General features: G+C 40.2%; 1 protein-coding gene across 3 annotated transcripts in view; it reads left to right on the top strand.

Annotated features, from left to right (window-relative positions):
- The first annotated feature begins 1,422 nt into the window (after positions 1–1,422).
- The window catches only part of LOC130162997 (potassium voltage-gated channel subfamily H member 4-like), a 37,388-nt gene continuing 14,056 nt past the window's right edge, over positions 1,423–24,754 (top strand). For all 3 annotated transcript variants that reach the window (XM_056366948.1, XM_056366947.1, XM_056366949.1), the window contains exons 1-6: positions 1,423–2,161; positions 11,371–11,604; positions 14,187–14,318; positions 14,778–14,911; positions 22,711–22,951; positions 24,535–24,692. In XM_056366948.1, the coding sequence (XP_056222923.1) occupies positions 2,086–2,161; positions 11,371–11,604; positions 14,187–14,318; positions 14,778–14,911; positions 22,711–22,951; positions 24,535–24,692 (975 nt within the window). In that variant the 5' untranslated portion in view covers positions 1,423–2,085. The remainder of the gene's footprint in view (positions 2,162–11,370; positions 11,605–14,186; positions 14,319–14,777; positions 14,912–22,710; positions 22,952–24,534; positions 24,693–24,754) is intronic.

Raw genomic sequence — 24,754 nt, 5'->3', positions numbered from 1 at the left:
CCGCAAGAAACTTGTTCATTTATATTCCTTTTCTCATCAGTTTTTGTTTACTTGTCTCCCAATTTGCATGACGTTACACTTGATGTATGGTCTAGGAAATGTATTGTAAAGATTTTTTTCTTTTTCTATGAGGGGCATAGAAAGACTAAAATATTCCCGTTTCAAACCCGATATGTCTCATGCAGCCTATTTCACATGCTCCTAAGTTTTGAAATGATATATTGTTGTAGAATCTCCTCTGCGTTTTCCTGCTCTGCTTTTTCCTCTAGCGGCTGGGTAAATCGATACAACCTCGACATCCTCAAGCTCCACATAAATCACAGTGATAATTCTGCTTCACAATTCAGTAAAACTCAGACCTTTACTTCTGCTGAAACCTCTCGTCACCGACTCTAAAATGAACAGAATTGTCTCAGTCTTCTGCCCATTTTCTAACCCTCTCCTGTCAAAAGCTGTAACGTTTTAACATGGACAAATTATGTTAAAATATTGCATTTAAAACCTGTGCTGGACTCCCATCATTTAACATCTCAAAAAAAAGATCCATCTAATTATCAGGTTACCTCATCCAGTTTGCAATCATTAACATTTAATGAGAGTCACATTAATTACATTAATGGTGGGCTCATCTTTCCCTGATTCCTGTAAAATCTAATGAGATTACTGTTGACAAAGTTCTTTTAAAATGGAAAAGATATGTTTTAGGATAGACATCCCTATCTAGAGGTATTTCCCTCATCAGCTAAGCGGTGCTGTTTGTTTGGGTCAAAGTGAGCTAAGACACGACGTTTCTTTGGTGTGTTCAGCATCAAGTCCTCATGACAAACATCTCCAGGCTTATCCTTTTAATCCCCTCTTAGCGGCTTTCATCCCAGAGCTTTAATTCTCTCATGAGGATACTGTGGAGGCTGGGAGGGCAACAGAGACCAGCTCCATCCAGAAGAGACAAGTTTGAAACAGTCATATTCTAGGAATGGGATTTGAGGGCTACAGTCATTACAGCTCATGCAACTCCTTCACTCAGCAAAGTAGATGTAAAAGAAAAAAAATAAGTAAATGGGAATACCCCCCCACCCCCACCCCCCCTCGATTTCACGTTTTCCCTTGAGTCAGACTCCCATGAGAGAACAGCACAATAGGACACAGTCCAACTGAATACAATAGGCTGCACTGACCGACATGCAGGTAATCCATCTTTCCTTGATTTGCAGACATCCACACAAAAGCCATGTGCTGATAGTAGCACTATGGGGTGTAATGGTGCTGTCACCTGCTCCAAAAGCATCCTCCCTCCCTCCTCCCTCCACTGCTCGCTTCTCGCTCCCACACCCTCTCTCTCTCTTTCTTTCTCTCTATCTCTCTATACCCCCGCCACAGATGAAAACAGGTCCCCACAGAGGATGCCAGCATCTCATTGGCTGGGATATCACAGGAGTGGATGGAAGCAGGAGCAAGACAGACAGACAGAGGGAGGAGAGAGAGAGAGAAAGAGAGAGAGTAGCGAGTAGGGGAGAAAGCTCAAGAAGATGCAACTACTCTGCCACAGCATCCTGACAGAGCACTGAGCTGAGGGATGAGAGAGGTGTAGACACATGTTTTTTGTCTTGCAGATTCTTGGTCCCCTTTTAGATGGAAAACGCAGTGGACTTAAAGGATAACTTCCTCCACGTTGCTGCTGGAATGAGCTCTCGGGCTGAAAGGTGCAGACGAGCAACAGCTGGGCTGACAGATCTGAAGCTCTTTGGATGTCAGCGTCACCTGGACATGATCCCTCTTTGTTGACTGAGCAGCTGCTGGTGATTGCTACTGTTAATTTGTACTTATCTGAGCTGCCCACACCCGAACCCCTGCATTGTTGAAGTGAGCTATTTTAGTCTTCCCAGGCTGCACTATTGTCTTTGGGAGAGAGACGTCGCTTGGAGAAGGTTGGCTGCTTTTCCTGTAAATGTGTGTCTCCGCGGCTGCCACTGGACTGTCTCCCGCGAAGTCTCCTGCACCTGCTGAGAGCCCCTGGAAGCCACCTGCTCTGATTCTGGGATGGTGTGACCTCGAGCCAGCTGTTGGCCGTCCCACTTCTGGGTCAAGATGCCGGTGATGAAGGGCCTCCTGGCCCCCCAGAACACCTTTCTGGACACCATCGCGACACGCTTCGATGGCACCCGTAAGTACAATGGAAACACTGAGGATAATTACTTGTAGGTTTTCCACACTCCTTACTCTTAATCGTTAAAAATGGCGGTGTCCTGTGGACCAGTGGTTAAAGTGGCTGACTATGTAATTGCTGTGTCCCCGGTTTGAATCTGGTTGGGGTTGCATGACATCTCACCTTTCTCTCTCCCTTCATTTCCTGTCACCTCTCTAGTGCATCCTATCTAATGAAGGCCAAAGATACTTTAAAAATAAGTCACAACAAAATCTTTTGGCAGCTAAAGGATAGTTTTAATCACAGGAAAAATGAAATGACTTGCTGGTTGCAAAATACTTGACGTCTTCTCTTAGAGAGAGACACTGCCAGAAACAAATTCATTTCTTTTCATCACCTGCTTGAAGTTGAATATGAGCAAGATACATCTGTTCTCAGATCAGTCTCTGATGTTCTGTATCTGAACCAGAACCCACATTGACTGACTAATGCAACATTTGCTGCTGGCCGCACTAGTTTATAGAAAAAAAAGTTTGTTTGCACTTTTCCAGTAAAGACACGAGCAGAAAATTGACCATCAGAAATCATGCTGTCTTTTCACGTTTGTTTGACAGAGTTAGCTCAAACCTAGCCGCTGCAGCCATTAAGCAGCACTGCCATTTCTGCTTGGCTTGTGTCTGCTTGTTTTTTACCTTGTGCCACCTCAGGGGAGGTTGTGGCTCGTTGTAAACAAATACCGTGGGGACGTCTGTGTTTGTTCGCTTGTCGATTCAACCTGTCCTCCCTCAGTCAGGTGCAGTGGCCTGAATGAACGGCTGTTTCACAGTTATTCTCTGAGCTGGTTCTCAGTTTGACTTGGGGAAATAAACACTGTGAAACGGGTGACATTACTGTGTAATTGATGTGTAGGGTATGCAATTATAGCTTTAACTTGTGAGTCAGGCATCCTAATGAGGTGTTAGAGGATCTCTCTAGAGCTTAAAGCACTGTGATATGTTGCTCGTCAGGAATTGTTCTCATATCTGAACACTGACTGTAGTTTAAGATAAAATTTAGGAGATTTGTGGGATGCGAATATAAACACGCTTGAATCGAGAGATGACGTGGGTAGCGCAGAGTTCAGCTGGAGGACCGAGGGTCATGCCCTCATGTTGCATCTACCCGGCTGAAGAGTCCTTGAGCTAAACTAGCCCTGTGCAAACTCCAGAGGGCTGCTCTCTGGTTGAACCTGCTCTCTGACCTCCCTGTGTAAGAGAGCAAGAGGCAGAGAAACACTTCCCTTTCGAGCTCAGTGTCTTTTCTAATGTGTAATATAATTTCTCGTAGAGACTAATAGCAATGTTTATTTAATGAGAAACCTTCTTGATCTGCCATTTTCTCTTCTTTTGTTTCGTTTATTCATTATTGATAGTAATGTCCACAAACGTGTAGTGCTTTATAGTGTTGAACTCTGCCTCTTTTACTTGTTGTGGTAATTCAGTCCTGCAGCACCATTGCAGCTCTGGACAGGACAGCTGAGCCCACATCCACCACTGTAGCAGGCTGCGTATCCTTCTTCCTGCCTGCCAAATAATGGCAATTTACAACAACAGACAGACAGCAGGGTACAGGTCTTTGCAACCACATGCCAGTTTTTGCCACTTTCAAGCCATTCTCAAAGCCACCATAAGGCTGTGGCTCCTAGAGGAGTGGCAGCGTGCCCGCCGCTCAAAATAACTTCCTTCCTGTTTCCGGGGCAACAGGGTCCTGCCACTTGACATGTATGATGCTTGAACACTTTGGTCTTTGAGGAAAACAAATGGTCCGCCAAAGAGAAAACACTTGAACTTGCTTTTCCAATCAAGGACTTTTAGAGGGCAGATGCTTCTCTTGTTTTAGAAAGAAGCATTTTAGAAACTCTCTCTCTCTCTCTCTCTCTCTCTCTATATATATATATATATATATATATATATATATATATATAGTAAGGTACAGTATTTGTTGATAATCCCCTTGACCCCCCTTGACTAGAAGGCAGTTTTTAGGAAACAGTCTCTGTGCTTCTGGTGCTGTATCACACAAATCTTATTATGTCTTAAGATAAGATATATATCTGCCTTGTAGCTGATAGTTTGCCAAAGTATATTTTCCTTCCAGGTATGATTTTACACATTTTAAAAGATAAACTCCTCACAAAACAGACATCATGTAAAATCAAGCATTTTTCATAGCAAATTTCCTAACACAAAATAACAAAATGTACATATACTTACATACCAAAACAAACTTTAGGAAGCCTTAAAACTGTTTTAAAAAATATGCCTGTAACATGTTTTTTTTTTTTTGTAATTACATAATATGGAATATAGACTCAGCAAAAATGCCTTCAAATCAGCAAAACAAAAGACATCACCTCTGCTGACTGAGCTGCCACGCAGCCAAGCAGTGTCCAAGATTTTATCTAATGTGTCACAGCCCCCTTCTAGACTTCTACTTACAATATAATTATAATTTATAGCAACCAATCATTTATGTATTCTATTATTTTAATGGTCATGTATAAAATATACCATGACTCATTTTGAGAAGCTGATAAAAACAGCTTTCTGTAATGTTCAATAAAGTAAGGTCTAATCAAGTATTAATAGTTTCACTGTAATAAAAATCCTTATATATTAAAATCACAACTTGTTCATGGAAAATAATTGTTTTTTTTTAATACCAAATCCCATAATGTATGAAAATAAAACTTACAGATAATACCATCCATTTGCACAAAAATATTAAACTCAATAACAAATCCTACAGCAGCCTGAAAAGATTTAAAACATGATGCAGGTCACATATTTTCAGTTCTTGTACAACATAGATGCTTCAGTCCATCCGCCTGAGTAAAAAAATGCTTTTAGATCAGCAAAACAAAAGAAAGCACAACTGCTGACAGTCACGCAGTCAAACACAGTCCAAAATATTCATCTAATGCTTCACTCCAACACAGTCCTCACCTATAGCTATATTAGAATAAATGCAGTATATATCAGATAGTTATTTATGTAAACATCATTGTCTTATTACATTTTTTTTTTTCCCAGCATGCTCGTATAATTACTCAGATTGCTTCCACTATGCAAAAAAACAACACCACACTCTGCCTTTGTGTGAGCGTAACCACAGGTATACTCTGCTTGGACAGATAATGGAGCATTTTGGCTTTAAAAGCGTGACATCTGTGTCCCAGTCAGTGTCTATTGTGCAGCTTCATTTTCCACACTTTCATGCCATCAGGGGGTTTTTGGTGTAATTTCTCCAGTCTGTGGCTCTGAGTGAGAGTTTTATTCACAAATATTGATTGGAATACGCTTGACCTTAGCAATAACATTTACGAACACTGAAAGCAATTTTAAGTTGATTTTAATTTAACAGCTCCTGGACTGAGGAAATTACCCGTCTGTAGCATAAAGACTCAAGCACAACAAGCAAAATGTCAGAACAGGTTAAGTCAGTAACCTTTGGCACTGCACAGCACAGTATTTGGCTCGTAGCAATGTCAGTCTCCCTGTTCCCCAAAGGAAATGTGAATGTGTGCGTTTGTGTGTGTGTGTGCATTTTGCGTGCCCTGGGCTCAGGGCTTTGTGTTGGTCATGTGTTTGTATGTAGAGTTTGCTGATTTGACATATGTGTCTGTATGTTTGTGACAATCATCTATTGGTCCCTGAAGGGAAATTCTCAGAAGTCAAAGGTCAGGGTCACGTTAAAGAACAGCACCTCTGGAGCTGTGTTTTTGCTCCAGGGCACGTCAGCAGGGCAGATGTTTGTTGTCACACAGGCTAAAACCCTGTGACAACCCTGTGCTGTGCATGTAGTGTGTGTGCGTGTGTGTGTTACAGCATACACGCCTGTCCTTTACACCCATCCCCACCTCCCGCAGCTCCTTTACACGACCTCCCTAGCGGCGTTTTCACATTGACAGCAGCGCTCGCCTTGTGGGGCTGCATAACCACAGGGCAGCTGCAGGCAGAGATAAGAACCGGGTTTATATCACCCCTAAACACTTTTCTGTTAAAAGGCAACCAAGGAGCCAAAGGGGAGACAGCGAGGACTGTCAGATTGAACCTTGTGGAGCTCATTGTTACCCAGCTGATGAACAGGTCTTAATAGGCAGCTGCAAAGGCCAGAGCACTGCAGACAGTGGATAGCTGAAGCTATTGTGTGGCTTCATCCTCTGCTGCATCTTTTGAAAAGCTCCCTGTATTTAGTTTTACAGATGCTTAGTTTGATCCCGGCACTGATTTGTCATCGTCAGAGTCTTTCATTGATACTGACATCATTCAGTAATCACAGGATTGGTGGTTTGATCCCCGGCTCCTCCTAAATATATGTTTTCGGAGTAAGACACTAAAATCTCAATCTTCTCCTGCAGGTCTGTACCTTGCACAGCAGCTCCACCTCCATCTGTGCGTGAATGTAGGTGTGAGTGGGTGTGAGGCTTTGTAAAGCACTTTTCACAGTTCCCGGGATAAAGGCGCTACATAACTGGAGTCCTTTTTACCATTCACAGGATTCAGATCACAACAGCACAGATACTTTTGTCAAACAGGCTCCAGATGTTGTCATTTAAAAGTCTAGAAAATGACCTAGTTAATTACTGATATCAGAAAAAACAAGTGTTTGATTATTTGCACTAACTCTTTACCAGACCAGTGACCTTTCCCCCTACAAGTCCACTTCTTGCGCTGTCACCCATCTGCCCCAGTAAGTAATTACATGCCTGTAGATGGTAATTAGCTGCTGATGCAGAGGGCAAGGCTCATGGGCTTCATCAGTCTTTTATACACTGAGGAACTTGTGCACAATAGACATGGTGCAGGCTGCTTGTTGCTAGCAGTACCATGCAGTGTTATCATGTCAGATTACAGTTGTAGCGAGTCAGCACAGATGTGTAATTAAGGAAGCTGCCGCAGTGGAGCGGCCACTCGAAGCAATATCCCTGAGAGGATTATGGCCTAAGAATTGAGGCATTGTCACAATCACACATACACACACACAAACAGTTTATCAAATGTGGTTTCGTGTGGGCCCTGGATTGCTTGTTTATAAAGTTATCAGGGAAGAAAATAATTATAAAATTGTAGAAGCTGAAGTGAAAGCCCTGAGAGATGTTTTTTCATCCCCAGTAAAGACTGGTTTCCAGGATATATAGTTATCCGCTCTGTAAGAAAAAATGCATTTTAAATTAATTGTTTGACATTTTGGGAAATGCACTTATTTGCTTTTTTGAGATGAGAAGTAGCTCTAATGTCTGTAAAGAAGCTGGAGCGTGGCTTAGCAAAAAGACTGGAGGTAGGGGGCTCTGTCCAAATTAAACAAAATCCACCTACCAGCAGCTATAATGTTCACTTATTAACATGCTATTTCTTGTTTGTTTAATCCATACAGAAACCAACGTGTAAAAATCGTCAGTTTTCTGTTTTATAGGACCTCTGGACAGATCCAGGCCCTATTTCCAGTCTTTATGCTAAGCTAAGATAAGCACCTGCCGGCTCCAGCTTGATATTTAACGTACAGACATGGCAGAGATATCAATCTTCTAATCTAACTCTCAGCAAGAAAGCTGGTAAAAGTATTTCCCAAAATGTTACTTTAAATGCACCAAAAACAGCATAACATTGCAGCTTGAATGAAACTTTTCTGAATCATTCAGATAACTTCAATGACTAATGTAATCCACAGTGTAGAGCAGCACAGTTTGCAGATCAACAACCGCAGCATAAAAGCTTTTTTATTTTTTTTCCATCATGGCTCATTGGTTTAAATACATCCTTATGAAGTGATTTATGACTACACCTGCTCTTGACCTATTTGAAGGACCGATTTAGGGATGCTGAGTAGAGATGTACCTATTCTTAGGTAAACATTACATAAACCAGAGATGAATGCAGTTCCTCTCCAACACTTGCTGGCTCACTGAGATGGGCTGTCAGGAATTTATAGAACATGAAAAAGAGGGCATGTTTTTTTTTTTTTTTTTTTCAACACGATCACATCTTATTCATCCATTGTTTCTAGGGCTATTTATTTAGATGTGAAAAGATGGAGTCAGATTTCCGGAGCACTTTGTCTTTAAAGCTGTGACTTAATGTGGAAAAAAAAGCAACAGTTATCGTTCTCTCTTCATTCATAAAGATCTGTAGGAGACTATAGAACAGAAACACTTCAGTTTCCATGTAATGATATATGGGGAACAGAAATAGTAGCAAGACATAGCATAGGCAAAAAAAAAAAAGCTTCCCTGCTCATTGATGGATCTGACTAATGCCTGTCTCTTTCTATAATTCCATAGTGACAATTTAGTTGCTGCTCACTGCACACCCAAGAAAGGTTGTCACTACTCAGAAAATACATCCCCTACAGACTGCTTTCCGCTCAGTCTGGCCAATTAAAGTGCTAGATTGTGGAAAGTGCGGTAGCAGCTGCTTAATACTCCTCCTTTTTAGACCTGCTCTCTGTGGAATCTGTAGATTTCAGACCGGTCTGTCTGTCTACGTTCTCTGCTTGGCATTCAGAAAATCTGGAGTGTGGCATTTTCAGTCAAGCTGCAGAAACATGTCAGTTACTGTGCAGTGAAGCTTGATGCCTCGGTACTGACTTTGGAAAATAATTAGCAAAGATATACATGCATGGATATTTCATTAAGTGTGTAATTACACCTCATCCAATATATACATAAGTGTGGAGGGCTTTAACCCAGTGATTCCCAACCAAGGAACCCCAAGAGGTACTTCAGCAGTAAATAGAGGGTACATGGAAAGATTGTGGAGTGGCTCGGCTAATTTGAAAAAAAGATAAATTATGATTTGATTATATAGTACAGTCACATGTTTTTTATTTAAGAGGAAAATTAACACACAAATATACATTTGTGTGATGATCTTTATCACATTTATTGTCACAATAACCAGTAACCTTCAAGCTACAATAGGCCTACTGCACTACAGTATGTATTGTGATTGAGTGTGCATGAAAACTACGAAGCGATGGATAAATATCTGAAATGTCCTGCTTCTATCACTGCAAGTGCTAAGATAGATAAAGTCTGAACATCTGCAATTCCAAGACCACGGACTTGTATGAATTCACTTGTGCAGCCACAGATCCATCCCACACACTGTGGTGAAATATGGTTTCCACAACCATAAAGTGAAAGGGGTAATGATGAAGGGGTATTTTTGAGCCCATTTGATAGGGTTGTGGGAGTATGTCAGACAAAAAAAAAGAGTTGGGAACCATTGTTTTCTGGGATCCATAAATAACAGGTTAGTATGATGCAATCCAAAGTTGGATTTGTTGAGAAGGGATTGGTTCAGCTGTCTGTACATTTTTTTCTTCAGGCTGTTGTTTTGTCTGTATTTGTCAGTGTCTTATAGGATGTGTTTCATTCATCAAAAACTGCAAAAAATAATGAAGTGGAAGTCAGTTGAAGTCTCTCAGCTTTGTATTCGGCGCTGCTTTTAATGTAGTGTATTTCAAAGTTCCTTCCACTGGTAGTTCTGGCAGACATAGCCAAAGAAACCACACTGCAGCAAGAACCTGGTTTAGCTCATCAAGGCCCCACGCTTCTAGCAACAAAGGGAAAATATGACGTCAAACTACAGCACACCTATCACCAAGATTAATATGTGGAGGTGTGCAGAACAAATGTACAGTCTGTGAGGGCTGCAGCCTGAAGTCACGTGGATGAAGTCCCAGAAGAGAGATCTGGCACTGTGTGTTTTTTTGTCTTGCAGATATAAATTAACAAGATACAGCAATAAAAAAAATAAATAAAAAGCACAAGCTACAGGCCCGCTGCTGGAGAACTGTCCATGGTGCTGAGAGTATGGTAAGAAACAATGAAGAATCAAAGCAAAGATGTTGTGGTGGTGGAGGAGCAGCACGGGCGTAAAGCAAATATCCGCCTCGTGACGTATGATCCACACGATGTAAATACCTCAACAACAGACTTAATTCCACCACTTTAGTTTGACATTTAGACGTATGGATCTTATGGATCTTCCTCAGGTCATGGAGGTGTATTGCATTTTTCTATCCAGGGCTTTATAAGCACAGCATAATATCAGTACCTTGAGATAAACATGCAGTGTACAGGTGAAGGAACATAAGAGGAGGGAACGCTGACAATATTCCAGTGTTTTATTGGATTTTGAAATAATCCATCATGGAGCTTGAATAAAGATTTGAGGTAAAGCCATTTTCTTTTTTCAAGCAGGGGCACGTGATGTGACAGGTTTATATGTTTCCTGTATTTATATAGAGATAATTCATGGAAGAAATTGTGAACTGTAGTAAAAGAAGAGTAAAGTAGTAGTAGAATATTAGCATGTAATGTAAAGAAATGTACCTAATATTATGCAATGTATGAATTCTTTCTTACATCCATGCAAAGGTAATTTAATTGTCATTTGCTTCTGGTCATCTGTATTTTATATGAAAATACTGTTTATACTGCAGTGTAATCAATCAACTTAATGTTAATCTTTTCCTTTTTTCCACATCAGTTAGATTGGTTGGACAAGGGATAATTTCTGTACTAAAGGATTCAAATGTTCTCACAAGAAGGTGGTGGAACATTAGGTCTGGAATTTCTTTTCTGTGTCTGGTTACATCGATCTAATATTTTTCTGAAGATAAAGTGGAGTGTGGCTTAAGTCAAGTCATTCTTAAGTCTGTCGCATCTTCTCCTTCCTTCAAATTCCCATTTATATGTGTATTCTTCTGGCTCATTTCCACTTTCCTGCACTCCTCTATTTTCCAATCAGCTTTTAAATTCAAGGGTCAAGTCTTTTAAGGGTTCACATCATCCAATCTAGTAAGCCTGGAGTTACGTGTGAATCAATTTCTAACCTCTGTGCTCTTTTTATACCCCAGTCAGCTGTTTTGATATCTTACCATCTGCAGCCCGATACGCCAATTCCCTTAACCGCCCACAACAGTGGTTCTGATAACCACAGCAATATAACTCAGTTCAGAAATCTGATGAGGACGACCTGGGGAAATGAATTTAGTCCACAACAAAGTCTGATTCATGTTTACTTTGAACTTGTAAACTAGTGTTGAATAAAGCTGCAAAGCTTTGACACAAGTTCAAAGAGCTAAACAGACTTTGATTTTAGTGCAGAGGACAAACTATGTACCAGAGTTTAGACTTTAACATGATGCACCCGGCTCTTCCTTTCATGTTCGCCTCGCAGACAGTAATTTCCTGCTGGGTAACGCTCAGGGCCACCGCGGCTACCCCATCGTCTACTGCTCAGACGGCTTCTGTGAACTGACGGGCTTCACAAGGACCGAGGTGATGCAAAAGAACTGCAGCTGTCGCTTCCTGTACGGGGCCGACACCAGCGAGCACGTGGCCCAGCAGATGGAGAAGGCTCTGGAGGGCCGAGAGGAGTATCAGGCCGAGGTCCACTTCTACAAGAAGAACGGTGGGTACATGGCAAAGAGCAAAGGGAAAGCCAAAGTGTTTATTCATAAGATCTCAGTATGTAGTTTTATTCATTCAAAACTCAAGGTTACGGAGAAATTAACATTCCTCTCATCTTTTGTTCAGTTGATCAAACTCATTTATCAACTGAGGAAATGACAAGACTTTTTATTTTTCCAAGATTCTCTTCTGGTTTGATCATGCTGTGATCATCTGTTCAGTTTTTGCAGCGACATCTACGTTGTGGGATTCTTTTTTTGTTCTCAACCTCATGAAGTGCACATTTATTTTTAGATGAGAGCTGAATATTTTGGCTGAATTATGAATCTCCTCAGCGATGCAGAATTTTAAATAGGCTACAGCAGTTCAGTTATTGCAATACATGCTCTTTTGTAGAGTTAGAGCCCTTCAGTGCTCATTATTATTAGTACAAAACCATCAGATTGAGTTGAAAAAAATCAGCAGTCGGTTCATGTTAATTCAGCATAAGTTCAAAAAGTGCAGTGTGGTGGAATAACAAGCTTCAGCTCATTTTCTTACACACATTTCCAAGGCTAATCATAACTTCTTACTGCAGGACAAAGTACTGTACATACTGTCTGAGTGTGTGCTTAAATCCTGAGTTTAACTCATTCCCTCTGACTTCTAGCTAATCCTTCTGACAAAGTCTTGGGCTCAAAATGGGAGGTCATGCATGAAAAGAGAACACACAACAGTGTTTAAGTCTTCTCTGATTGGCACACAGGATTATATTTCCTCAACAGAGACACAAACCTGCAGCAGCCTCGGAGTGTGTGAACCACTAATTACTCTGATGGATCAACAAATCTGCACTGCAGTTGAAAAAAAGCTTTTTCTTCCAGTCTTCTTCTTTAGTTTTTTTTTTTACAGTACAGTTAGCAACAGCAAGGCAATGCCACAACAACTAATGAGAGGAAAGACACAATCGTTTGTAATATACCCGAAGATAATATTATGTAGCTGCAGACACAAGCCATGGAAGAGAAAAAGAAAACACAGCAGTGAAAGAGAAATAGAAGCAATAGATGTTTAAAGATATAATTTAGATGGCAGATGTATTTCATGATAAAGTTTGACAGTAAAGGAATTCAGTAGACACACACACCGTCCTCATGAGTGTGTGTGTCTGCTGCGTGAAAGCACAAAACACACACAAATAGTTTCTCTTGTGTTGTATTCACACAAACTGCCTTGTGCTAAACCAGCAGTATCTACACTCTTTTCTCACACTCACAAACACAAATACATGCATGCGCATACACACACACACACACATACACAATCACACACACGCACGCACGCACACACACACACACACACACACACACACACACACACACACACACACACACACACACACACACACACACACACACACACACACACACACACAAGCACACTGGGGACACTATAGGAGATGTGAAACATCTGTTTGGTGGCAGAGCAGACAGTTTCTGCAGAGTTGCTAATGAGCGTTCTGGGTTATGGCAAGGTCTTGGATCTATGGTGCTCCTTCCTCTGCCTGACTTGTTATAACCAATCCCCTGACTTGCTCTTTGTCTTTGTGCACAATCCTCCAGAACATGATCCATATCTAATTTGAGCTATATTTTTGGAAAGGTTATGCCACACTTGACAAGTGTCCACAGTTCAGACTTGGCAAGAGCTGACATGACATGGGAAATCAAAGTCCTTGGCACGAAAGAGTGATGTCATTATGGAAATACATTTACAAGGGCGGGGCTAGAGGGGTGTCACAGGCTCCCCCTGAAATCTGATTGGTAACAGGTAGTGGCCTTGTTAGTATCATGGATGGATAATAGAATGGGCATACAAGGTACAGGCCCCTGAACCAGAGCCTCTGTGTGAAGACATGACAGTTAATATTTCTTATTGGAATGTCAACCAAATGACTACAAAGAAGACGCAAGACGAGCATAAAGAGATACAAAATTACTATAAAGAGACACAAAATGTGCAAAAGAGACGAACCACACAGAGGTACAACACGACCACAAAGAGACGCCACAAATACCACAAAGAGACATAAAATATCCAAAGAGAGATTCACAACAACTACAAAGAGACACAGAATGACTACCTAGAGATGGAAGATGACTACAGGCAAAATGCTGGGTCAGTTGTAGTCATTTTCCGTCTCTTTCAGTTTGTGTGTCTTGCTCCTGTGTAAGAAAGGTTGAGGGCCTTTTTACACGTCTGTGTCCAAGGGCCCATTGTTTTTATAATCTGTCCATGAATGTATATATATATCTTTTATATAGTTTCATATTAGGCTATTTAAATTTTTATTTTTTATTAGAGTGAATAAACAATGTAACAAAGTTAATTATTGTCAAGAATGAGGGCTTGAGTTTTAACTAATTGAGTCTTAACTAATTTCTTTAAAAGTGTGCCCCCGTCTGGCCTGCCTGTTCAAAAGTTTCTAAACCTGCTCCTGTATATTTACACTGTGATGTGTCTGTTGAGGATTTTTCCTTCATTCAAGAAATGAGGAGGAAAAAAAACCCCTCCACTAAATTAGCATTTCTGGTTTTGCTCCAGGTACGGCCTTCTGGTGTCTGCTGGACATTGTGCCCATCAAGAACGAGAGGGGTGAAATGGTTCTCTTCCTCTTCTCATTCAAGGACATCACCGACACCTACGGGAAAGGCCACTACAACAGCAAAAAGGAGGGTAGGATACAATCCCTGTTTACAAAAAAACTCCTGTTACTTGCTTACTTTGAGCATGATTTACGAGTGTGCCATCCTCTGGCCCCCAGCTTTCTTTTTCTCTGTGCGCTCTTGTTCATCACTGTCACATTCTACCAGGCAGTTTTGTTTGGGCTGGCATTCGTTCACCGAACTCAGACGATGTTTACCAATGGGGACTTTGATTTGGGCAGCGGTGTGTCTTCAAGTGGAACCTGGACACAGTCTGCCTCAAATACCAAGCACTATGCCAGGAGAAATAGACTGTCATTTTGTAATTGAATGGAAGTCAACTACATATCAGTGGTTGTGTTATAACAGGAACAATTATTCAGCATTAACGCCTGTCAGGTGTTCTTCGTCTCCAGCTCCCACAGAAATTCCTTGTGACACAACCTTGTGATCTGATTTACGTGCACTGATCTGAGTGACTGTGTGACAGTTTCAGATGACAAGAGGTGCAGGAGGAAGAGCAGCTCTCACTTCAGCCAGGCCAGGAAGCGTGGACGCACCATGTTGTACCAGCTCACCAGCCAATTCTCCAGGGGAGGCAAAGGAGATGTCAACCTGGGCAGCGTGAGTACTTTTAACCACTCTCACATGCTTCCTGATTGGCTGGTTGCTTGTGATGGTATTTTAAATGTCTGTCCTGACATACCCTTCTAAGAAAATCTACAGTCAGGAGTTGCTCAGACATGCAGCGCCCTCATTCTTGAGCTTGAATTATTAATGCTGAGATCTAAAAGATGAGTTTTTAGGAAGACAATGTGAGGGAAGTCTTGACATAGATTCACAGAGTGTGGCTTATCTCAGTGGAAAATATATCAGATGGCTTCACTATTTTAAGTCTCCTGAATGATTTTAATCTTGCTTCTGTTGCATTTCCTTGCATGCAAACTGTAGTTAGGAGGCTTTAAATGGACAAATAGCAAGGTCACTGTGGCAGCAGTGGTTGGCTGGGAGGTGGTTGTCACTGCGGGTGAGGTGTTATTGGTCATAGGGGAAGCTGGGAGCATCATCATCATCACTTTTTGGGATTGTCTGGACATGCCAACACCTCACCAGTAGGAGCTCGGGGATATAGGTCACTATGTCATCAGCATGTTCCCTTAAATTTCCTTTACCCTGAGGTCGAGATGAGGCTGCTATATGTCTAACACCTCTACACAGTATGGATAAAATAGGCTTATTCCACATGGATTTCAAATGTTTTTCTGATTCAGATAAGTGTGTCATTTTCCCCGTGCAGTTTGTTTGCCCTCATCTCTCTTTCAAGTGTGTTTGTGTTTCAAGTACCTTAAAGAGGCTTTTTGTTGTGGTGAAATAGACCTAGCTATGGTCTGTTTCATTGTCGCTTGTCTTATTTCTACACAACAAAGGCCTTTGTAGGCTTTGAATAATAAAGTCGTGCTATACTCCAAGCAATGTTATTCATGAGAACAAGCCCTCGTTTCGCTCTCAGATACAAACGGGAGCAGTAGTTCTAGCGGAGGACCATTTTTGAGATAATCCCGCTCCCTCCCTGCAGAGGCTCAGTTACCAACTGGGTCTGTACTCAAACCTGTCCCTCACAATGTGGCGCTTCATCCCAGGGAGCTGAGAGCAATTCAGAACCTTTCAGGGGTAAATCCAAATAAAAATGTAAAAAGTTGAGAGACGAGTGTGACTGATTGAGGTGGCATTTGAAAACAAAAAAAACGTACTTGATTGGAGGGATTCAGTTACCTGAAATATACCATTGCATGTAACTAAAGCAGTTTTATCATCAGTGCTGACAATCCCAGTAAAATTTTACCATCAAGTAGTAACTCTTCTCAAAGTACCTCTACCATTTCAATGGTATACCCTTTATTTGACACCAAATGCTTCCTCTCCTCCCTTCAGTGCTAAAACCTGCAAAACACAATGAGAATCTGACATGAAAATTGCCTTTTGGACACTTCACTGTTATCATTCAAACATGCTGTACTTTTCCAGTGACTGGTCAAATGTGTTTGCCAACTCCAGATAGATTGCTAGCCATTCATAACACAAAGAAAGAGGGGTGAAAGTCAGGGTAACATTTCACATTTTTCTGGAATGAAGTAAAGAAGGCATTTCTTCTCTAATGTAAGCTCATTTCTAGTAGAAAATAAATCATATTAAGTATATGGTTATGTTACTATAGGCTCAAGGGACATGACATAAATTTTATACTGTAGATATTTAAATGACTATTACTGACATCATTAGTCGATCTATTGAAAGATTAAAACAATTGCGATAATTGATTACTTGTATGTGTGTTGTATTTATGTGTGTATACAAACATTGTGTTTGTTTTTTATCATTGCAAAATGAAGAACTTATTGAGTGCTCATAAGGCAGATCAAGCAAATTGAAATGATCATCTTGGGCTCTGAGAAATTGTGATTTCCATTTTCCATTTTGGTTTAGTGACATAATAACTAGTTGCAGCCCTATATATTATGTTTGCTCTAAGTTCAAATAAAATAAGGACCATAATTTCTGTTTAGTTTTTTCTGAAAAGGAAGAGATACATACCCACATATGAACCTGTGTGCAGTTGACCTACAGCCTGTTAAAGCCCCCAGAGACAAAAGCGGTCCTGTTGCTTTCAGAGTCGATGTGCAGATGCCTTCCTGGGGAATCAATGTGCTACACCTCCCCACTGTCTGCCAAACCTCCTGCTGCCCCGCTTCACAATCCCACCTACTTACAGATGGCAGTGTTCACTGGCACCATGCATGCTCGCAGCGTACACACACCTGTTCTAATAGGGCACACACACATATGCGCTTTCACAAAAACATTCACACACGCATCAGGACAGACAGTAAATGATGGCTTGCCCTCTGAGAAGAGCGAGGTAAACATATGGCAGAACATCAGCGCACTCAGAATTAGATGCATAGTATTTATCATTCAAATTTTATGCCAGCACTCTCAGCATGAGACTATTTTGACAAGAACACAGTTTCTCTTTCGCTCTCACACACACTGATAGGCCTATACAAAATGTAGGAATATGAAATTTAACAATCAGTGTTGATATGCAGCCTGCTCTCTGTCTCTGGTTCTCTTGCACATCTTTTTCACATGTACACACACTCCTGATGAAATTACACTTTTCCATAACCTCAACTTTTCCCACATTCTACCTCTACCACCATGAAAATTTGTTTATTAATTCCCACTGAGATTAGAAGCTCCTTTGCCAAGGTAGACCATGGCAAGAGCATCTTATTCTGGGCATATTCTACCTTCTAAAAATGTAAAAAAGAAAAAGAAAAGAACACAATGCAACACATTTGCCTTATTTATTTGTAACCGTAGGGACTGATAGTAGCATAAAAGCATGCAGTATGACGAAAAACAGCAATTTCCAGCAGCAGCATGCATTTAGAACAAGCCTGTGATGTTGTAGCATATTAAAAATTTAGGCAACCAGCGACTGGTGAGAATATAAATCAAATATATAGTATTCCTGTGAATATTGTTTTGTTTTTGTGGGTCTTTGGGAGCTCATTGGACTGTGTCTCGTGATTCTATCAGTAACTCTGGAGACCTTGCAGACCTGTCACCATTGTTAAACAGATACCGCAGTATGCATGGGAATGAGACTCAAAGCAATAATAACATGCAACACACTTGATAATTGATAATGTTAGTGTTAGCAATATCACCAGAAATTAATTTAGACAAGGGCCTGTAAACAGGGCCTCAATCACAAAATAACCTTAGGCCCTGTATTAAGACAAGAGTGGATAAAGAACTATTAAGCACCAGTGTTTTCATATTATCGTTATTTGCGTTTTTATGTTCACATGATGCATATTCCTATAAATCAGTTTCATGTGTTTACTTTGAGGTGACTCGATACAACACAACAATACACAGAGATAGTGTCACATTACTCTTGTGTTTAAAAAACAACAGAATTAGTAATATGTGTGTTATATAATAGTTCCCTTCTTGATAACTAGATCACCATCATCACAACAACATCAACAGATGTACAATCATATCCAGAATAAAAGAGTGTGGAACAAATACTCAGATTCTTTACTTAGGTAAAAGTACCAATACATTAATGTAAAAATACTCCATTACAAGTAAACGTTCTGCATTTCAAATCCTATTTAATGAAAATACAGAATTAAATACTAATACATCTATGTATAGCATTTTACTGTTGTAGCAGGTCAAAGTGGAGCTAGTTTAAACTACTTCAAAGGGTCTCTAGATAAATTGTAAATAAAAAGGGTGTATTATCCATTTTCTTTAATCACTATTTGTTTTAGCAAAATTTTGGTCCTTTGGTGCTTGACCAGTGATTTAAACAAAACCAGTTTACAGGGCCAATGAGGAAACTCCAACTCAGTCACGTGGCATTCTGAAATCAATATTGGAATTATGATCAATCAGTCAGTGAGTCAGTGCTATTTGCGACTATTGAAGAGGACAATAAATGAGAAAAACACAAGAAAAGACAGCGAAAAGGCAACTAGTGGATTACATTTTACATAATTTAAAAAAGTCTTAAAATAGCGGTTGAGATCAGTTGACAGCAGTTAGACCACATTCTAAAGCAGGGTGGTAACCAGGGCAACAGCACTTAACTGCAGTTAGCTAGCTTAACTCTTGCTTGTGGAAACAACCTTGTTTAAAAATAACGCTAAATTCACTACGAAGGGAAAAATCTCAAAACAATGGATTTCTATTTGAGAAGTTTTTCTTTGGTAAGTAAGACGATACAATTCTGTATACTCTGCAGTATCCTGACATAGGAGATAATTGACCACCACTCTACCTGTCACTGCTGAAAAATTAGTTAGCCAAGTCATTAGCATTCATCAAGTTGTTATTTATTGAAGTAAACCGAGAAACAATTTTGATAACGCTGTTTATCTCTCTTCCTCATCCTTTTTAGTGCATTCAGTTTTTTTTTATTTAGCTTTAGTCACCCCTTAGTTTTCTCTGCTGCTTTTACACGTTTTCTCTCCCTCTCCATCTGTCATTCTAACCTCATCTGCTCTTTTGGGTTCATCCCTCTGGATCCTGCTGTCTCTCCCTCTTATTGTCTGTCACTCTGTAGTCCCCATTTTCTTCCACTTTTAAATTATCTCTCTCGTTCCCTCTTTCCTCTATTGAAGCTCAAATACTGAAGCTATCCATCTACTCCAACCTCCAGTTCTTAATTTTTCATAAGTACAATCCTTGTACTTACTTGAGGACCTCAATTTTCTTAAATTTTCTACTTCACTACATTTCAGAGGTACATACTGTTCTTTTTAGTCCACTAATACTACACAACAGATATGTTTTTTACATATAAAATCTATCATCAGTTTATAAAATATGATGCATTTGCTTAAGATTAAGGGACCCAACAATATATAAAGGCTCAACTGGCTACAACATTAAAATGCTGTTAACACAATAATACTATTAATATAATTTATGATGATATAACACTGACTCCATCTTTCTTTCACTTTGTTTCTCTGTCTGTATCTTTCAATAGCAGTAAGCTAACAATGTGGTCCTCTTCCTCCACACCACAACAAGCCAGATTTGCTCTGACTACATCTCTATTTGTAGCCTATCGGCCTGCCAGGCAAGGAAGAATGGGGGGGAACTATACTGGAAAACACAGAGACATACACGTAGATCTTTAAATACTAGTAGAGCCATGAAAACAAACATAAAGAGAGCCAGAGGTGACAAGTAACTGCTTAAAATTTCAATAAATAGACATATAATCTACAAATGAAAATCTGATTGCAGAAGTTGCACATCTCCACAGCCCTTTGTGTACCTTAGTTTCAGAGTGTAGAAGGTGCATCCTTTTTAAATGATCGCAATGCATCAGCTCCTTAAAAACATGTTCAACTTTTTTTTTTCTTAGGACTCCTTACCAAAACACAAGCACGCTGCCTGAGTTGTTGTTTACGTCAGTTCTGCCAGTTTTTAGGCCATTAGTGTATCAGCTACTGTAACCAATCCAAGGCATTCTGACAAGAAGCTCAGATTTGAGCTTCAAACTGCTGCATTTCCCAGGGGAGAGCCACTAATGCCTCTTTTCAGTTTAATGCACATGTCAAAGGGCTATGAAAGAGAAAAATAGTGCAATCTAGAGGCATTTTAAGTTATGATGCAAACACTTCTCTGGCTGCCTTTGAAATACAGAGCTCCTTTTTTTTTTTTTTTTAAGAACTTTTTACACACTCACTCACAAACACACTTTAAGACAGCAAATGTTTATCTTTATTCTCCTGCTGTAACTCAGTTTTGTGCAGGAGAATACTGGGTTGTTGTAGCTGAAGTTCATAATGCAAAGCCTGTTAAGTATAGTGATCCTACCAATACCATCACACAATAAGAGCTGTGTGTCTGTTCAAGAGGATCGTGGTAACTTTGTTGTTTTGTTGTTGTATTCCTGCCACATTGCTGCTCAAGAGGAAAGACTGGGGTAAAAAGGAAAGCTAAATAATATTTTGGAATATAAATTCAAGACTGAGCATCCTCTGCAATAGTTTGCTCCAGACTGTGCTTTAGGGCAGGGGTGAATGGTTGCTGCTTGAGTCACATAGTAAGCCATGTGTGTCTCCTTCCCCATCAAGGACAGGCTTTTATCGGTGCTGAAGCCCAAAGCATGCTGGGAGATGTAGTTGGAACAAGCTCTAGGCTACAGTGTGAGTTAATGAAGTGCGAAGACCAGCTGTAGTTGTGTGACATGTAGTCCCATGTGTCCCTGCAGTGCTGGGCTTTCTTTTCTAATCATTGGGATGTGCTCAGCTGACCGCCTCAAGTGCCAAAGGTCAGATGGGCGTCCTGACCTCTGTGATGTAAGGCAAATTAAAAAAAAAAAAAGAAAACAGTCCAGCTTTTGCTGACAACGCTTTAACTGTCATTAAAGTGACCACAGCTGTTGATGGCAGTCAGCAAGGTCTTCTAGATATTCTGCTTACTAATGTTTAGATGCCATGAGAAACACTGACTGAGGGAGACTGTGACAAACATTTATCTTTTCACCAGAAATTGTCTTGTGTCAAGCAGCCTTAATAATTACAGTTTTTCTTCCCTGGGAACAATTTGAACATTTTTCTCCGCTAGTATAATGCACTGACAGATATTTCATTGCAAAATGTTTCCTTGCAATCACACTGTGCATACCGTGTGTGATTGCTCTATGGTATTTCTCTTCTTTCTGGAGTACAAAAAGTGGTTGTCATTTCTCTCTCAATTACTTTCAAAGAGAGTTGAGTGTTGATCTATTCCCTCCGAGTCAACCAATGTAGCTTCCACAGCCTATGCAAGTAAATCTCAGGACTTAGAAGACTCCTAAGACTTCATTAACCTGCCTCCTTGTTTCTGGCCTCACCTGTTCGTGAAGTGGCCACATTGTTTAGTGGATGGATTACTGCTCATTTATGTCTCCTTTCTGTTTCCCTCTCACCACTGCTACGGGTAATAGCTTCTTCTCCCGTCTCCTAAACATTGTTAAGGCTATTATGTGCCAAGTTCATGGCCCCATTTGGAGAGCTGCAGTCTCATTATGTGCCGAATGGTCTCCACCACCTCATCAGACGCAGCAATGCATATTTTGTGCAATTGGATTTTCTTAATAAAAATGAAATAAGCGGAATGAATAAGCAATAGGTTTCCAAAAATAACAGCAGTGGATGGTCAATGTTCTAATTCCCTTCATTTCCTTATAGTAGCAAAGCCACCATTGTACTGTACCACCTGAGAATTAAGACACTAATGCCATTTGGAAGGATTAATTCAAGCCTAGGTCAAATCATGTATGAAATTACACGGCATCAGTGTTAGTAATAGGTTTCCCCTTCACTGACCACAGTCATATCTCTGTCATTTTGTATTGTTATTGCACAGCCATTTAAAAGGTTTATAACTCTCTATAGGAGGCTTTCAAGAATAGATAACCGGCAGCATTACCATATCTTTTTCACTTGATTTGCCTCCCACACTGAATCATCAGCGGTGAAAACACAAGCAAGGGTGTTGACATTTATATTGTCCGTTTCTGCAAAATCTTGGCACTGCTATGTCCTTCTGATTATCATTTATTTTCACAGCACACCTTGTGAGCATCTGGTTATCAAGTTATTCATTTATGCAGCTTCTCTAGGATGCTTTGTGTCTTTTGTGTATTTATTAACTTGAGCTTGAAAATCAAGAGGCTAGAGGTTATTACTGGACTTTCACTCCTAACAGGCAAACCACCTTTCTATATGAGTGGCATATGTGTGTGTGCATGTGACTCTGTACATGCTCTTGTCTGTTTCAACAGAAATATTTAAGGGTGTTTTTGCCCTGCTAAACTTCATCTTCCTGTTCTCTTACAGAACAATATGGGCAAGTCTTCAATACCAGAGTACAAGGTGGCAGCAGTGCCGAAGTCGCGCTTCATTCTGCTCCACTACAGTGTGTTCAAAGCCCTGTGGGACTGGCTCATTCTGCTGGCCACCTTCTATGTGGCTGTCACCGTGCCCTACAACGTTAGCTTCACACCCTACGATGACACTGTCACAGCTGCACGCTCCACCATCGTAAGCGATATTGCAGTGGAAATGCTCTTTATTATAGGTGAGTATTGATAGAAGTTACTGAATAGATCGTGCAACTCATCCAATTCAATGTTATCACCAGCTGTAATATGTATTTATACAGAAAAGGCATTTGATTGATTTGAAATCAATTGTCTTTGGTGATGGTGTGGTTATGGAGATTTTTTTATTTTTTTAAGTACCCTTTCAGGCTATAAAATAAATTTGACTTTTACTCTTGAGTAATTTATCAGATGATTCAGGACTGTAAACAGAAATCCTAAAGGAGTCTTTATTACTCTATTCATAAAATTTCTCACAATAATCATAAAATGTTGCGCAATTCTATTTGCAAGGGATTAGATATGTGGTTCAACCAAAAATTGCCCCTTTGCTGTCTTTAAAGACTGGAGGGGAAAATAAGACCCCTTTGTTTTTATGTGTATGTTAAAGTGATCAATGTCCAGTATTACAGCTGTATGCAGGGGATGATGTTTTGTTGTTGTGTTTGATCTAACCTCCAGTTAGGGATAAAATAATTATAATAAAAATTTGATCACAAAAAGATGTAATAATAATATTGGTGCTTTGCAGGTATTTTTTATGTGGTAACATCTATCCATTTTCTTGACACCTATGGCAACAGGGAACAGGAGCAACCCAGGCATCCTTTTCCCTAGAAAGTTCTCCTCGTTCCAGTCAACCTAGGTTTTGTAGTCCCTTCAGCATGTCCTGAGTCTCTCCCAGGGACTCCTCCCAGTTGATAATCCTTGATAAACCTCAAAGGGACACACCCAAGGGATGAATTGAGGTGGCAGAAGCTCAATGTTCTCCTCTTAGTGTACATTAACAGCGGTTAGGAATCCCTCAACTTGGTACAAACACAAAACCACCAGCCGTGCTAGACTAGAGTTAGTTTGTTTGTTGTAACTTATTGTATTTCCTATTTCTCATTTGAAGACACGTGACTAATTAATAGACAGAAAGAGAGAAACAAAAATGCAAACAGCCTCATATAGCACTCAAATAAGGCATGCTTGCCAAAAGCATTTAGGGAATATGATATATTGGAGAGGAGGTGCCACTGATTTTAATCAGTCTTACACTAATCTGCACTTTGCTGTATGTGCTATCCAAAAATCACCATCCTCATCATCTTACCTTCCTTAAACTTCTCATTACTGAAATTCCCATTGAGTGATGAGCCATCGTCTCTGCCAACATCGACAGCATGTTTCTGAGACTAAGGTTAAATGATCTGTTTGGTAAATTCACTGATCCATATGGATGCCTTAAAACACCAATATATTCCCTCATGTATTTTCCATTTCTTTTAATTTATATTGTTATTATTTTAAGGTTACATTACCATTAATATGACTAAAATTGGTAATCCACTCTGTCTGTATTCTATATTTTGTGTGAATGACAAACATCATTATGTGGTCTAAAGTATGCTTTGCATACAAGTGAACCATTTGGACTGAGTCTGAGCTTTTGGTTCAGTAAAAAAAACTGCATGTTTGTGACAATGTTTCTCTTCCTGCTTAATGAACATGAGTATGACTGTACCATCCCTTAGTCACAGAGAAAAAAAATTATCTTTAACTTTCTTATTTCCAGACATTATCCTGAACTTTCGTACCACGTTTGTGAGCCAGTCAGGCCAGGTGGTGTATGAGCCACGCTCCATCTGCATTCACTACGCCACCACCTGGTTCTTTGTGGACCTGGTGGCCGCCCTGCCCTTTGACCTGCTGTATGCCTTCAACATCACAGTTGTGAGTACCACTGCTCTTCATGATTGCTGACATAAGGAGAAAATTGATGATTTGTCATAGTA

This window comes from Seriola aureovittata, chromosome 21, assembly GCF_021018895.1.
Source record: "Seriola aureovittata isolate HTS-2021-v1 ecotype China chromosome 21, ASM2101889v1, whole genome shotgun sequence".
Lineage (NCBI taxonomy): Eukaryota > Metazoa > Chordata > Actinopteri > Carangiformes > Carangidae > Seriola > Seriola aureovittata.
The sequence above is the reverse complement of the archived record's forward strand: the minus strand, read 5'-3'. Positions and strand labels throughout refer to the sequence as shown.